Below are 17,226 nucleotides of genomic sequence, written 5' to 3' on the forward strand. Positions count from 1 at the left end.
AAGCCGACGTATGTGGCAAAGAGCAGAGAATTACATGGTTTTCTTGTCTGTAGGGTGGTGTCCTGAAATTGCTTGTCTGAAAGATGATACAAAAGAGTGTTGGACATTATTGCCTGCCTGAAAGACTACTTAATGTTACTCATAGCCTTAAAACTGGGTTTTCAGTTATCATACATGTCATATAACAAGCTACAACTGACTTAGTGGGTACTCACAGACTTTGGCAGAAACATGACAAAATATTTTTGATCATGCCTAAATTAAAGTGTAGTTATTGTGCACGAGGAAAACAGAGCTGAGGATGGCCATGTTCTTGGCATGGTAGCACCTTGCAGTCATCCCACAGTGACCCACTCGTAGACACCACATCTCTCTCCTCAGAGTGATCCCAATCAGATAATAAAGGGTCAAAGGTGTGGGAGTTCCTGTTCTTTGTTTTGGAACACAAACATGGCACAGGTGGAGTAGATGGTCCACCGTTTTCTCCTGATATGACCTTTCCCAAAGTCATAAAGCTATTTTGATGGTTTTATTTTATTCTAATTTAATTTAATTCAATTTTACTTTATTTTATATATTTATGTTTGTCTTAGCAGGAAATCCTGCAGCAACAAAGCTAAAATGTCAATGTAACAGATATGAACCATCTCCCCTGAGTCAGCAATGGTATCTTAAGCTCCTGAGTGTAACCTCTGAAGAGTGGGCTTGGTTGTCCTCTTAGCACCACCCCAATGGCTAGCCCCACACAAGCCATCTGGAATGGCATTTGGAGGTGACCCGGGTCTTAGTTAAAAATTGCTTTTTCTTGTCACTTATTTGACTAGCATGCTATATGCTCTACACACAAACACTCAAATCCTACCTATCACCAGTAACCCAGGTTTACTGTGAATATCTGTTATTTTGTAGCAGTTTAGACTCCTAGAAAAATTCCTTTTCCCAAATGGACATCCCATGGAGGAAACACCCTTTAAATAACTCAGCTGTAACTCCATCAGTTACACTGTCTTCTCTGGGCTACCATCACAGATGACAGGGTCTGTGCTGGAGTTGCCTTGTTTCTCCAGTATCTGTTTGCAGAAAATGTTTTTTTCTTCCTGTATCAGAGAGCTATGTTAAGACCTGATTCCACCAGTTGGTTATAGACTTGACTTCTTGTCTGCAGGGGTTCACTCAAGCTAAGACCTACACTAGAGTCCATTCCTTTGGTACCCATTTCCTTTTCTAGGGATTGCATGCCCCACTGGCTTACATTATCAGGTCTTCCCACAAAAAACATCTCCTACTATGTGCTGTGCCTGGTGGAGTGATGGACAGATCTGTACTGGACCTGTTTCCAATGTGAGGTAGGATTCCTGGACCACTGCATAGACTGAGCAAGAGCAGGAGCAAAAGAAGACACAAGGTAGAGCAGGAGCAAATGAAGCCACAAAAATCAATGTTTCATTTGTTTGCACCGAAAACCATGAAATGCCATTGCCATTTTCAGTGATCCTGTGCAAAAGCACTGTGGATTTATTATGCTTCAGATTTTTCTCCTTCACAAAAATGACTAAAAGAAGCTCTTTCAGACATAAATAAAGCAAGCCCGGTTATCAACGGGTAGGCATAAAAAAATAAAAATAAAAATGCCGCACATTAAAGAGATGAACGAATCATTTGGGAACTGGACTTTGACAGCTGAATTAAAAAATAAAGCACCGCCAGGAATTATCAACAAAAGCTACCCACTTAATTATGCAGCTGTGTCACTTCACAGGCCTGAGGCACCTCAAACCAACCCTTCAGCACCAGCAGCAGCACGATCTCAGCACAGATGGATGTGCTGTACCCACCTAGAGCCTGCACAGCTTGAGCCCTGATGAGTCAGGCTGCAGCAACCAAGACTCCAGCAGAGGTTAGGCAGATGTGTGTGTACAGAAGGTCATATAATGGCTGGGAAGACCATGCTGCAGCTTGTGCCTGTCCTACACGAGGTACCTGCCACAACCAGGGGGATGAAGCCAGCCCTCTGGTTTGGATGTAATCATGCTGAAGCATCAAATTCTGCACTGTTTTCAGTGCTATGCAATGTCATGGTGAGATACCTGAGCTAGCTTAGACACCACCAGCAGCCATAAGGGCAAGCGGTCAACTAAGTGAGTACTTACAAAGCTGCTCCAGTCTGAGCTCCATCCTGCTGCAGCTGCAATGCAATCAGCACCCAGGTTTAGATCTACTTGGGGGATTTTGTAATTCATCTGCAGCAGAACCTGCATCCAGCAGATGCTGCTGAACATTTTAACCCTGCATAACTGTGTCATTTCTATATTAGAGAATTAAAGCAGGAGTTTCACCTGATAATTTTTACACACCACCCAAATACTACATTAATTTTCTGCTTTCAGGTCATGCTTCTTTGAGACCTAGGAATGGTGTGACCATCAGGAGCCAGACCTACTGTCAGCAGTAAGCACATGTCCAGTCACAGTGTGATTCATTCTGTTCAGATAAAGGCTGCTCTTTCATGCTTTCTCTAGCAGTACCGTCCACTTGTGTTAATAAGCACCTATTTCTTGTCTCGTCACTGACAAACAAGAGAAGAACCTGAAGAATTCTGAAGAACGAAAGTTCATTTCAGATATCCAAATGACACTAGTGACTATTTTTAAACACTTCTGATTTCAATATGTTTTCCAGTAGAGAGGTGGTTATACAGGGTTACAATAACCTCTGCCTGTAGAGCTCATTCCTTTAAAGGGTCTGTACTTTTTGCTGGTAAAAAATAAATTTGCTGGTAAAAATAAATCCACAAAGGGAAGCTTTTCTCATGCAGTTGGATCAGTAAAAATGTTTTAGTACAGAGTAGGCATAACTTAACTATCTTTAATATGAAGGACTGAATACTTTTTGCTGGGCCTGTGACAAAGGGAACATGGTACCGTTCTACCAGGACTTCTAGATCAGTACAATCTACAGTATATTTCACAGTCCTTTGAAATTTCTGTCTCACCACCTATACAGTTATTCAGACTCAGCTTCATCTTTTTCAGTGTATTTTTTTCCTTAGAAAGTGTTTTATTTTTTTAGCTTACCAATCTTTTCAGGACTTTGTTACCATACTGAGGCGAGTCTCTCTTGATGCAGACTGACAGCTATAGAGGAGGTAGAGCAGATAGCTCAAGCCCAGGCAGTCTCATGTCAATGACACCTGAGTTATGTCAAACCCTTTTCCACTGATTCTTCTATATGCATAGTATCCAGCAAGGACCATTTCAGTATACTTCGCTTCCACTGTCTCATAGCTATGACTCCTTTTGTATCAGATGGTCTTCATCATCTGAAGGACTTGTAAGGAGAAACATGGACATTGTCCTAATCTGACTCCAATGTCTTTTAAATTGGCTTTCACCTCCCACTCCAAATTTTCTTTTAGACTATTAATGTCATTTTAAGGTCATAAGCTACTCCAGTTGCTTGACCTTGCCAACCTAACGTTACAACTTTTAATTTGTTCTAATTGCAGTTCAGAGTGCCAATTACAAAGGAATCAGTTGTAAAGCTCAGCTTTATCTGGCCTTGAACACATTTTTTATGTTGTTATTTTTTTCAAAATACTTTTTTTTTTTTTTTCCCTACTGTTTGGCAGTACACCTGGCACCCTTGTCAAGTTCTTTCCTGCCTATGGCAACAATAACAGGTCTCAGTAGATGCCATACAAGTCTGACTTTGACATTGTTTTTATCCATGTACATTTGCTTTTTAATTCCTCACACTTTCTTCACTTATTATTTCCTCTCTCTTTCTCAAGCACTTCATTTATTTAATTGTCTTTCTGCACATTTGTCATACCAAATCACTTTTCTAGTTTGAGTTCTTGTAGCAATCTGGTGCACGGACGTGATTCCCAAGTGCCTTACAGTGCAGAGGCATGTATCACTTCACCCTACAAAGTCCATATGTGTACATGGCTCTGAGCATGCTTCACATTTGTAACGTGCTGATCTGAGTGTCCTTCATAGTCAGTCTGACCGTATCGCTTGTGCTTTAAATTCTTGGACAGCTACAAGCATTTTTCTGACATGCACTTTTCTATAGTGAGAAGGTGACACACGTGCCAGCAGACTATTGTCCACTGCTGAATGTGGCTGAAAAACCCTCCTTGGGGCTTTTCCTTTTTCTTAATTGCAACTTCTCAATAAAATCGGCAACAGCTGTCCCTTTCTTATCAGTCGGGACTCCTGATTGCACATCCAGTCTTTGTCTTCTGCCGACCACCAGCTGGGATTTGCATTATTTTTTTCCTGAGAATTCACATACTGCAGTGGTTTAAAAAAACAACACTGGGAAGGTGACGTGCTTTTCAAACTGCGGATTTTAAAAACGAGAGGCTAAGACTTGCAATGCCCACTGGGTGGCTCCAGACACTGAACCTTGCTCCTCCTGTAGCTACTTCTGCCTACACAGAGCTACCCCGGCTCTCTGGAAATGCATGGAAGAGCTGACAGCATGGATTACGGGGCAGGGTCTGGGCAATACAACACGTAATGAACCGGATAGATAAATTATTAATGGTTATTGATGACTGTTTGCATCACAGCAGTGCCCAGTGGCACTGTGGAGGATACCTGTGCAGGAAGGAGCGTTAGGGCCTCAATTCCACCCATTGCATTTGAAGCACTTAACTGAGACACCCATCCTCAAGGATGCACAGGCTTTGCAGGTGATGCTCTTTTCTCACCGAGAGCATGGGGAGACAATGCTCTAAATGGAGGTTCTTACTTAAACTCCTGGAGTTATACAGGATGAGTCTGTGCCTTTGGGAGAAGGGAGTTACTAAGGAGCAAAGTCACAGTTGTGTTTTCCTTAGCTCTGTGTGCATGTGTACATTGTATGTCCTGGTCTGGTCATACACAGCACCTAAATTTAGGTTTGGCAGAGCAGGGTGATGGCCTGTCATTGAAGCTGAACACAGACTAAATAATCACTGTGAAACACCAACACAAACAACTCAGTTGGGTCTGTTACCTAGCTCTGTGCCTTCTCTTTGTAAACAACACTGCAGGTTTCTCATCTGTTTCAAAATTGTTCAAGTCTATGTCACCCACTTGTGAACATGTCTTTCTGATATAGAATTTCCTTGATTATTTATTTATTTATTTATTTATTTATTTATTTATTTTTATTTTCCAGCCACCAAATGCCACATAGACGTCCAACTAACTGTCTGGAAGGAACTGTTGAGCTAGGCCCTGCACACAAGCCAACCAATCCAGGATTCCAGCCAAGCCATGTCCAGGAATGATAAGCCTAACTCTAACAAGGGAAGGAATGTAAACGAGTCCTTTTTGTTTTACTCAATGAAACAATCTAATTTGGCCTGTGATAAAGATTTAATTCAGATGTAATGAAGTCAACAATTTCTACTCTTTATGTTATCCCACAATTTACTGCTTCAGGAAACCCCTGTCAGTTCTACTAGGCTTAAAAGAAGTGAGAAAATCTTAGATGGCTCTGCACACAGAAGGGATGTGGTGATCCAGTATGTATGGTAAATAGATTAAGAGATTTTCCCATCTTGCAAACAGCATTGCACAGAGTCACGTAAATCTTTTAGCTTTGAAATATTAAAACTGAGGAGTGCCTGAAGTTTTGTACTACTGGTGGATCTCATCTAGCATGGCAACAGAAACCTGGACTTGGGCAACCTGTAGCTTCCACATTACTGCATGACTGTAATGACTAAAATTGCTCTTTTCTTGATGGATCTGGTCAAAAGATTAGGACACAAGGGAAAAGCATGGAGCTGTGACAGGAGAGGGTCATGCTGGGTGTTAGGAAAAGGTTCTTCACTGAGAGGGTGGTTGGGCACTGGGGGAGTGGTCATGGCACCGAGCCTGCCAGAGTTCAAGAAGTGTTTGGACAGTGCTGCCAGACATAGGGTCAGGTGTTTGGGTGGTCCTGTGTGGAGCCAGGAGTTGGACTCGAGGACCCATGTGGGTCCAACTTGGGATACTCAATGATGTTATGATTCTAAGAGACTGTAACTGCCCCTTTCACCAGGGGCTGTAGCATGTGCTCTACTGTATTAAAGGTTTCAATATATATGGAAATTGATGCTAATTTACAGTGCGTTAGTTTCCCTGAAAAAGTTGTCCTCAAAAACTTCTTCTGTCCAGAGCAGATTTTAAACCTAAGTGTGTCTTCCTTCTTGAGGAACATGTCTCCTAATCTATAGCATACTGACACGGATGAAGTGTCAGAGACACTTGTAGAAATTCCTTGATATGTACTGGTTACTGGTGGAGGTCTGAAATTTCCTATACATTTTTTTTTCCTGCCAGATTAGTCAGATGGGTGTCTTTATGCAGATCCATATGTGGTAGACATATCAGAGGAGAGCAGACATAGCTGGAGTGGAGGGAGTCTGTTCCCATATTGAACAGTCAATCCTTTTGTCTTTTTTATTAGATACATAGGCATCACTAAATAATTACAGACTAACAATGCTTAGGAGTAGTGGAAGATCCTTAAATTTGTATTCAGATCACCACCACTTAAGCAACTCTGCTCTTTTAAGTATGGGTTGAGTTTCAGAACCAAGGCAATAAGCTATGTTACTCTCTCTCTCTCTCCCCTTTCCATTTCTTTCTTCCTTCCTTTCTTTCTTTCTTTCTTTCTTTCTTTCTTTCTTTCTTTCTTTCTTTCTTTCTTTCTTTCTTTCTTTCTTTTTCTTTCTTTCTCTTTCCTCTTCTTCCTTTTCTTTCTTTTCTTTCCCTTTCTTTCTGTGCCACATCTGAATATATTGTACCATATATAAAAACCTCAAACCCATTGCCACCCAGCAACTCTTAACCCATTTCTCTTCTGAGATCATCCTGCAAGTCCAAAGGATTTCTCTAATCATACCACAGAATGGGTTACTTTGGAAATCTGAGACTTCCTGTTGTTGAGGCTTTTAGCCTGTTTTTGTTTTGTTCTCTGTTTTCCTAAGAAATGTATCACATGTGAAAAGCACCCCAGCAAAAGCTCTGTGGGAGGGGAAGGATGTGATGTTTTGGAAACCACAGTCCCCAGGGGCTGCCAAAACTGAAATCCATGCAACTTCAGCAGATGAACTCTGATATTGATCAGTCTTAGTGGAGAACCAGACAGAGGTTCTGGGGGCAAACAGCTGCTCCTGCGCTGAAAGTTTGATCTTCCCTCATAAGGAGAGCAGAATCAGTAGAGACTGCTACGGGAAGATGAGACATTTTTGTTATTTCGCTCTTGGAGAGCACTCCAGCACAACTGTTCAAACAGGCAGTATACAGAGGCAGACCAGAGTCTGTCTACAAGCTGCATCTGGCACTTTAGGTAAAACCCCAAAATGCTGAGTAAACAATGTCCCCTCTACACCTGATCTTTTTCTCCAGCTGCTATCAGTGTGGAAGTTGCAAAACATTCATGCTTTTGTGGGCCATGCACTTGGAAGACATGTGGCTGTCTGCACTAGCACACATTCATGGCAACTCTTCGCATCTCTCTGGAGGCTGACTGCAGGGAAATTGATGAGAACTTTATAACAGGAGCATTATGGCAATGACACCTCATGTCCTGGTTTGCACCTTGTGCTCCAGGGGAGGTCTGAGCAGCTGGTTCTGACATCAGTCAATCCCTCTTTTGAAGGTGTTCACTCACATCTGTCTGACACATGCTCTCTCTGTTATGCAAAGACTATTAGTGCCAGTTGCAAGAAAGACGGAATTATAGTCAGAGTTCCCAGCCTGAGACATGCTTAGCATTTATCCTGGGAAAAAGAAGCAGGAAATAAAACCCTGACATCAGAAAGAAATGAAAAAGTGGACACCAGGAGAGAAATTGGTGAAGGTGCAGCAGCTGTGATAAGCTCAGCCGAGTCCTTTGCCTGTATGTGCTGGACACTGCAATAAGAAGAGACTTTAGCGTAGACCACAGCTAACACCACAGATCTGTGATGCACTCATAGTCTGTTAATAAGATAGCGCATTAATAAAATATTGTTTTCTGCATCTCAGATCAGCTTGGCAAGCATTTTCTTCTCACGACCTAGCCCAGCCTCTCGGGGAATACCCAGACGTGAGCATTTACCTGGAAAGATTCCAGCACACTAATATAATGAGACAATAATCCTGCCAGCTTTGGAGAAGCTTCAGTCCCATTTGGATCTGCATCTACCTTGATTTGGACTTCTGTCTAGTAGCTGGTAATCAGGAACAAGCCAAACACAGTAAAATAACAGGGAGACTTGTGCAGTCAAAACACCTTTTGGTCAATAGATGACTGTCATCTCTCTTCCTCCTGCAGTGCTCATCTCCCATGTGTGAGCTGACAGGGGGCCTCTGTGTTGGTCCATCAGATTAAGTGCTTTTCTTGGCTGGAGGCTCTACTTCTCCCACTGTCCCTCCCACAGGCATCCTTCAGTTCAAGATATCTTTGAAATACTTCCCAAACTTTTCTAAGCATGGAAGCAAGCAGCAGGGCAGCACTGGGACATGAGCTGCTGGGCAGGAGGCAGTTTCTGCATGTACGCACCACCACCCCACACCAGCAAGGCACCAGCAAACAACAAACACACATTTGTCCCAAGGAAAATCTTGGTACTAATGGTCCAAAACACAGATCTGCCCCTGCTGTCATTAATGCCAGGGCTTTTCCTCCACACAGCACCACTGAAGCAAAGTCTTCTCCTGGAGGAGGAACAACCACAGCTCACCACCAGTATGGGCATGGGTGAAACACTCCAGCACCCCAAAGGTTTCTTGCAAATGCTGGGAGCTGTGCATGCTGACAGCTGAGTGACTCTGAGTAAAGGGCAGGACACACACACACCTTGGCCTGCTCTGCTTCAACCTTAAGAGCTGCCCCAGTGCCAAAACACCACAGGTTTCTCCTGTGTGTGCAGTCTGAGGATCCTCTTAACACCTACCGGTCTATGCTGTCCTGCTGCTTCATGTGTCCAGCAGGCTGCTCTGCTGCGAGCAGTCTGTCCTTCCACGGAGCTGACGGGCACCCCGTCGGCCTTTGGAAACACTTGCACCAGTGATTTCTAAAGGGATATGCCCGTTTACTGAGGATTTAGCCCTGTGATTTTCTTTTCTCCAGGAGCTCAATGGGTCCACTCGTGGCACCTCATGCTGGCGTCTGTCATTGAGTGAGGAGATATGTTGCCACAGTGTTGACATGCTGTCTGAAAGCTTCAGAGCAATGAAAACTCTTCACCTTTTGTAGTAAACACAGGCCACCGGCATGTACTACAATGTAATCTAGTAAAACAAAATAGTTTTGGGAGCCTTTCAAATACTGTGAGGGAACAGCAGGCTGTGGGTGGGCTGCTGTGCTCTATGAATGCTGCTTGCTAATACCCAGATGTCGAATGCCAACTTTCCATTCACTGCTGAAAAGTAACAGACTGTCATGTGGTAAAAATAACCATGGGAGGCATGCAACACATTCCAGTGCTTATTTCACCTACAACATGCCATCGGGAATGTGTCTGTGAAGGTTCACTGGGCATCGGTGTCAATGTTATCCCAAACAACAGGTTTTATGTCTCTGATTCAGCGAGTGCGTTCAAGGGAAGGAAAGTGTTTTTCAGTCATTTGTGACTCCTTTGCTAACATTTAATCAACATCTAAGGCAACTGCAGAAAGCAGGAGATCACTTTCTCACAGTGCAACAATGGGAAAGAAGCACAGGGAAGGCCACTTTCCTCTAATACTGACCCAGAATCTTTATGAGAACATGGAAAACTAAATTAGTTTTAAAGCTTCCCCGTGACTTAATGCAAGAGGTCTTCTAAGTCCATGTCTGGCTCTGTTCTGCCTTCTACACAATGGTACCACCAATCTTAAAGCCAGGTTTCAAGCAGAAATGCCTTTTCATCCTTATCTCTACTGGCAGATTTTCAGCCCATTTAGGACTCAATCAGTGTTATAAGAGTCCAGTTTTTATGTCCCTACTTTTATTTATTTATTTATTTTATTATTATTATTTTTATTTTATAAAGACAGAATGCCAGCATTTTCACATAGGGCAGCATAAGTTTTATTCTGAGGACTCAAGCTGGACAAACATGAATGCCAGAGGTCTAGGACTAAAACTTGCTTCAGATCTGCTTACTCTTCTATTTCCACTTTAGATGTAAAGACTTTTTCTAGTGTTTATATGCTTCAAAATCTCTAAAGATATTAAACTAATCCCAATTATGAAACGATCATTGTCTGTAATCCACTGCTAGATGGATCCTATTACCATTTTGTCTTAATCTTTCACTCCCTTTTATTTGAACTTGTATGTTCATCTTGTACTTCTGTGTACTTTTGGTGGGAATTATCAGCATAATTGTGTGATATCATTTCATTATTTGTTTTGCATTCTTTACTGTGGTCTGTTCTGCTTTATTTCTCTTTTTATGATGCTGGTATTTTTTTCAGTCACTTGGCATGAAGTGCCAGAAATCCTGACTAGTGTAGGCATTCTTCTTCCAAACAGTTTTGCAGATGAGGGAGCTCATTAAGTCATTATACTTACTCATGTAGGTTTACTCATATGTGCATATCCTTGTAGACTACAAACTGAAGTATATGCTTTGTTATATCATGATAACATGGAAGTCTAATATATAAACAGTGGTCTGTACATTCATGCATTTTTTGCTGCCCCCGTTGAAATTAAACATCTCCCACATAGAGGAGAACTGGTTACACTAGCTTAAGACTAAACATTGCAATCATGTGTACATCTTGCAAAAAATCTTGTTTTAGTGGGCAAGCCACTTAAAAATGAATTAGAAAAAGCAATACTGGACTGAAGCATCCCTACTGTGTTCAAGGCCTTCAAGTCCATATACAAATCCATAGCTAGCTCTACTGTTGCCCTAAGGAAGAGATGTTTGGTACTTCTGGACGACAGTCCCACAGGAGCCCACATCCTCATTTACGAATGTTAGTCTAGTCTCAGCCACTGTCTCCTTCAGTCTTCCGCTCTAACTCTTGCAGTTCACTCAGCTTGCCAGACCTACTGTTTATGACTGGCCTGCAAATACAGGCTGATATTTCTTTTCTGCCATGGGTGTTCATGGAGCAAACTTAGAGGTATGAGAAATGGAGCTTCATGAGCACTCAGTGCAAACAGAAGAAATGGTGTTCCCTGATATTAGGATGGGATGTTCTGTCGCAAGAGGAAAGGCATGACTGCATGCTCCCTCGTGTTAAAGCAGAGGATGGATGCTGGCTTTGTCAAGAAAGCTTCACCTTGCTCTCACAGTAAGTGCAAAAACTGCTTATTTTCCAGAAGGGAGAAGCCAGCACGTGTGCCACAAGGCTTTTTCAAAGACAACCTCTGTGCTTGCTCAGGTGATGCAGTGTGACTTTAATAAATGTTCACGATCCCTGGCACATTGGTCATATAGTGCCCTGGCTGCCTTAACTTTACGGCTGGTCGTACGGTAGTTTCCTATCCTCCAGGGTAACCAGCTCAGTCTGTCCTCTGTTGGCCTCACTGAGAGGGTTTGGACTGTTTCACTGTGGACCCATGATTTTGTTTAATATGCACTTCCAAAGGACCACCGTGCCTCTGCAATGTGAACATAAGAACCATCTCCCTGTAATCCTCTCCTCCAATGCCCTTCCAGGAACAGAGAGGGAAAATGGTGTGCAGGAGGAAAACAAATGCTTTCAGGATGAGTTCATTCTGCTTCACCCCTCCAGATAATTGACTTGACATCTTCTCTCTTCCTCTTACTCCTCCTATTGCCCTTTACGTTCCCAGACTATCTTGGTGGGCTCTGTTTGTAAGGGTCATGTTGTCACAGATGCCAACTGAAATTGAACTAATGACCTCAAACTCTACTTTTTATCTCTAAAGTCCAGGTGTAGTATTGCCTCGTCAAAATCAAAATACTTTTTGCTATCTTTGGAGTTCCTTCAGAAAGATGACAGGGAAGTTCAGCATGCCAGCAAGGCTGTCAAGCAAATGTCTTTTCAATTCAGTGGCAATCAGCTGACCTGCCATTTGTGGCCACAGCTGAAGAGAGCTCCTTTATTTCCAAATATTTAATACTTTTTCTCATGGTTGCAGTTAAAGAAAAATAAAATAAAAGAAAAAAAGAAAAACAAAAACACAGGGACAAAGGTTTTACACAGACTTTCATCCTATGCTTTTAATTAACGAAGCAAAGCTCATAAGCACACAGGTCTCTTTGCCTTCAGTGGTGGTACTCTCATAGCTGAAACTGAGCACATGCTGAAGTGTTTTGCTGGATGAGGTCAGAGCACTTAGCACCTTGAGACATTCAACACTGGATGAAATATGTATTACAATACTTATTTCTGAGTATTAGTCCATGTGTTCTTTCTATATACTGCATTAATTTATGGAGTAAAACATCAGGTAGTGTATGAAATTAAATCTGTCTTGCCTTATGCTACCACAGATGAACAATACACATATTCATATTAGATTTAATGAATAGTAATAACAGGACAGAGACCAGTATTATGAGGCAATCCTCACATTCATGCAGATCTATTACTTCCGCATAGGAGCTGTTTAGTGTCATCCAAACTCAGGGTGTGTCTGCTTGCATATGTCCCCAAAGAAACCTTCTCAGTGATTTCTCCAAGAGATTCCCCCCTCCCCCCCAAATAAACAAACAAACAAACAACAACAACAACAAAAATGACATAAGCAAATAAAATTCACCAGATGCTAGACTAGTCTTGGACTACCGGTCCTATTTGCTTTCTTTTCTCGTTTGCTGTTTCAGCTTGCGCATTTGTAGAAGATGTGGCACCAGATTTGACCAACTTTCTGCCAATTTTCTGCTAGCTGAAAAAAACTCTAAAATCGTATAGCCTAACTGGCAGAAGGAGCAGCTCTCAAATTTGTTTTGTGAGGGATAAAACCATTTTTCTTACGAGCTTTGGAGTACATTGCTTGGAACAAAACAAAGCAAAAAACAACACAAAAGAGTACAAACATCAACTTAGTGTGCCATGGGAAACTGATAAAAGGAAGTGATTCTAATGCCCAAACCTTGCTTCTGAAAGCTGTAGATATTTGATCTGCTGGTGGCATCTGCTGTTGCATTTTGAAAAGTCATTTGCACCAGAGAAAAGTGAGTGCAAAAGAGTGCCACCACTTTGAACTCTTTTTTGCTGTAGGAGGTGTAAAGCAATGGAGAATCCCACAAGTGTTGATTGAATTATACAAGTGCATCTTAAAGGGGAACTCATCCCCCTTTTTAGCTCCCTGATGCGAAAAATCTGTCCAAGTCTGTTCAACACAAAGATACCACTAAGACTCTACCTTGCAAATCACGGAGGTCATGTGGGACATGTAAAATTTGGGGTCTGTCTGCCTGTCCCTTACACCTCCCCTAGGCATGTGCTATTAGCTGCTACTAGAGAAGGGGATGGTGCCAAAGGTTGGGAAGGTTTCTGGCTTTATTTGGAGTGCCTATTCTTATGCAAAGCAAAGGGAAACTGTCCCTACCTGTGTATATTTTCTTCCAGCTTTTTCACCTTCAGCTCATCCTCTTCTGACTGCCTCCTTCTGGCCTCTTCCTCCTCTGCAGAGCCAGCAGGAATTCCCTGCAGCAGCCATTTTTCCCGAAGAGCTTTTGACTGGGAAGAAAAGGAAATAGCTTTAGCAACAGAGAGAACAAAACTCTCTTAAGACTGAGAAGGAGCTACATGTATATCTGAATTTTAGATCGCTCCCATTGAATTACTGATTACTGCTTCGGACAGTGAGTTTTGGACAGTGTGTTAGATGTTTATCCAAATTTAGGAGTATCAGTTTTACAGGATAGACTATATTTACAATCAGTGCCTAAACCTGAAGTTATTTTTAGTTTTTAATAGAAACAAGAGTTCAAACCACCCAAATGAGACAGTCCAGCAAGGAGTAAAGTCTTTGAACAAAAGTCTGGATCTCTTGCAAATGATAAGGCATGTACTGGAAGGAATAAACTCATAACCTTCTTAGAGCTTCAAAAGCAGCGTGCTCTAAATGTAATGCACTTAATGAAAGATAAAATCACTCTACTATTAAATTAATCAGAGATGTTCTTTTTGATGTATACAGTGGAAGTGTCTCTATATATTTACCAGCATGCATACAGACACACACAAACATATATCCATACATTCAAACAAGCTTGCACATTATCTCTTAGCCCAGATGCCAATTAAAACAAGCAAACAAAAATCTTCCAGAAACCACAGCTATACAAGGGTGCAACACTGTTACAGCAAAGAGCAATGACTTATAACCAGGAAAAATTTCTGGGAAGTTTTGTTTTCAACACCAAAAACATGTCGACAACCATACCGGGCCACTGTCTAGTCCAGCTGCAACTCACCCCGGGCAGCTCACCCGTGGAGATGCACTGGTTGCAAGCAACCCTTTCAGCAGCTCATTAGCCTGCGTGCCTTGGCCGAATCCTCCCTGGGAGTTGCTGACAGGACATGGCCTCCTGGAGCACACCCGCTGAAAGGGAGATGATCAGCAGCCCGAAGTCACGCTGCGCTTAGTCTCTTGGCAATAATGAAGCATAGTGGTGGAAAAATTGGTCAGCCAGGGGGACTGACAAAGCCAGACCCTTGCCCTTGCTGGAGAGGGGAGCCTTGATTTTGAATTCCCAAACTGATTGGAAATGCTGGCTCAGGGAGCCAGCTATGAGCCATGCATCCTTCCAGCAAAGAGGAGCCTAATAAGGAAATCATCAGTTCGGAGAAATAGCATTTCAGGGGCTGCCCAAACGTGCACTATCAGCCTTCTCAATGAGGTGCTCATAGCTGGAACAGAATCCGATTTGTGCAAACTATGTACAAAGAAGAAACACTCACCACCACAAGCAGCCTTCAAACCCATCCCAAAATAGAAAGCTTTTTGACATGAGAGACAGGGCTTACTTGTTAGTTTTTCAGCATATATATAGGCATAGTATCTGTGCACAAGCTATTCTTGTCACTCTGTGGCCTATTTGACCTCAGGCAAATAGATTTTAATAAGGCAGCAGACAAAGAGCAATGCAAAACACACAAGTGAATTAGACTTGATAAATGACTCCAGCTTTTACTGACTTTAAATACACAGTGTACCAGAGGATGGTTGGGTGGGTTTTAAGTGGTTTCTGCATGCATGAGGACTTCTGCATGATGGAAAGGGTGTTGTGCTTGTGTACCATGCAGTCATGTTCAACAGTGGCACCTGGGGATGCTAGAGATGTGCTGTGTTTCATCCAGCTCAGGACATCTGAACTCAGTTTTGCTTTTGGCTACCCCTAAGGTGCTCACAAAACATTAAGGATGGCTATCTCCAGCCACAGCTTCTGCAGTTCACTAGCCCTTTTGCTGCCACTGTCACCTACTAGTGCTTCCTGCTGCCTTTTGTGGGCTGGTAGTAAGATTTCTTGGTGTGACCTTTGCTTTTCTGTTGAATCCAGCTGATTGCTGCCTAGGAGGAACTTTATCAGATCACCCAGGCCTACTAGCACCATTGAAATGTCCCCTAAGTAGAGGACCTCCAGGTGGTCACACACACAGATAAACAACGAAAGCCAGTTGAAGAGGGATTTACAGGTCCTGACCTCACATCTCCTGTGTGCTTAACATCTAACAACCTGTGCCTGACTTTGGCATTTAGGACGTCTCAGCATTACAGCTCACTGGGTACCCACTGGGCAACAGCCAGTTCACAGGACTATGAAGGCTGGTGGTTCTTCAAAAATTTTCTGTCTTTTCTTTAAAATGAAATGCAGCCAGCTGCATGCAGAACTGTGTTGCTGCATACATTACACTCAGCTGTGGGCTCAGAGCTGAAATCCTGAATGATGCTTTGTTGGAAAAAAAAAAGGAAAAAAAAAAAAGTATTTTCTAAAGATCAAACTCTAAAAATGAAGGCAGCCTTCTCCGTTTTAAACCTGTTTCAGATATGTCTCCAGAAGTCCCAGAAAGGGCCTTGGCAAAGTGCTACTTGGACAGCTCTGAAGACATTCGGTTAGCAGCTACTCCTTGTTTGCTGCAGGAGGACAGATAAAATCCAGGCTTTTTTCAATGTGCTCTTAGAGAATCTCTTTGATGATGTTCAGACAATGAGAGGCCAGTCCCTTCAGTACAACCACTGTACCCCAAGTAAGATATTTTTTACAGATTTTGTTTTGGCCTTTGTTTATGTGAAATATTTGAGCTACAAAATCACGTGATTTCTTTTTCCCAGAAGCCTCTTTTTTGGCCTATTAATAGCATGAATTTGAAATTGGAAAGCATCAATGGGATTTTTTAAAGACTTATTTAGAAACAAGAATGTTATGATCTACTAAAAATCCTCCCTCTTGGGTGAAATGTCAGCATATTTTATCTAAAACAGGAAAAGTGGTAGCTTTGATGTTTTTGGCTCTCCTTTTCGAGATGAAAATGAAGGCAATCATTAAATACTATGCCGAGGAATCCAGACAAGAAGACTCTGAAAAACGGAAACATTTGTGAGAAGCACTTATTGAAATTCAGAGCATCTATTCGCCAAGCTGGTGAGGTTACATGTATTTATACACCCATTGCAAACACAATAGGCAAGGAGACAGGCACGTGTCAGGGGACCACGCACAACCATCCTGCTGGCTGTGGGACCTTTTCTCCCCTACAGGACTCCTGGCACAGTGCTGGGGCAGTAGATAGGAGTGGAATAATCTATCACCTGCTTCAAGCTAACTTTTCCCAAGGAATTTTCATCACAAACCTCTAGGGAAGGCATTGGCAGAGGTGAAGAGACCAAGGGTATGCAGGGTGGAAGAGGGAGGTGGTGGTAGAGTTGTGCTGGATGCTTCGCTTCAGCTCCTGGGCACGAGGCAGCCCAGTGAGGCAGCCAGCCCAGCATCAAGACAGGCCAGCCAGATGCAGGACAGAGCCAAATGTGGCTTGGAAGTGAAAGCTCACTGCCAGCTGTCCTCCACAGCTATAAAATTTGTGTTATGCTCCTTGAAAAAGTCTTGCCAAATCTTACCCCAGGAAGTAGAGGAGTTCCTCAAATCTCCTTAATGGAGAATACTGTCATGGGGATGGAGCCCCAGATCAGCTTGCTATATGACTTACTCCAGGTTAACAATCTTATGCATTTGCTTTACTCAGCAGTCTGTAATTAAATTAGTCCCATGCTAGTATTTCAGCATTCCTCATCCTTCAAAACATGAAAAGAGCTTTAACTTTCTACTGCATCTTGGAG

General features: G+C 42.5%; 1 protein-coding gene across 7 annotated transcripts in view; it reads right to left on the minus strand.

The window, feature by feature from the left end:
* Window positions 1-17,226, minus strand: part of PALM2AKAP2 (PALM2 and AKAP2 fusion) — a 253,654-nt gene that overhangs the window by 181,833 nt on the left and 54,595 nt on the right. For all 7 annotated transcript variants that reach the window (XM_040540362.1, XM_040540360.1, XM_040540358.1 and 4 more), the window contains exon 3: window positions 13,495-13,625. In XM_040540362.1, coding sequence (XP_040396296.1) covers window positions 13,495-13,625 — 131 coding nt within the window. The remainder of the gene's footprint in view (window positions 1-13,494; window positions 13,626-17,226) is intronic.

This window comes from Cygnus olor, chromosome Z, assembly GCF_009769625.2.
Source record: "Cygnus olor isolate bCygOlo1 chromosome Z, bCygOlo1.pri.v2, whole genome shotgun sequence".
Taxonomy (NCBI): Eukaryota; Metazoa; Chordata; class Aves; order Anseriformes; family Anatidae; genus Cygnus; species Cygnus olor.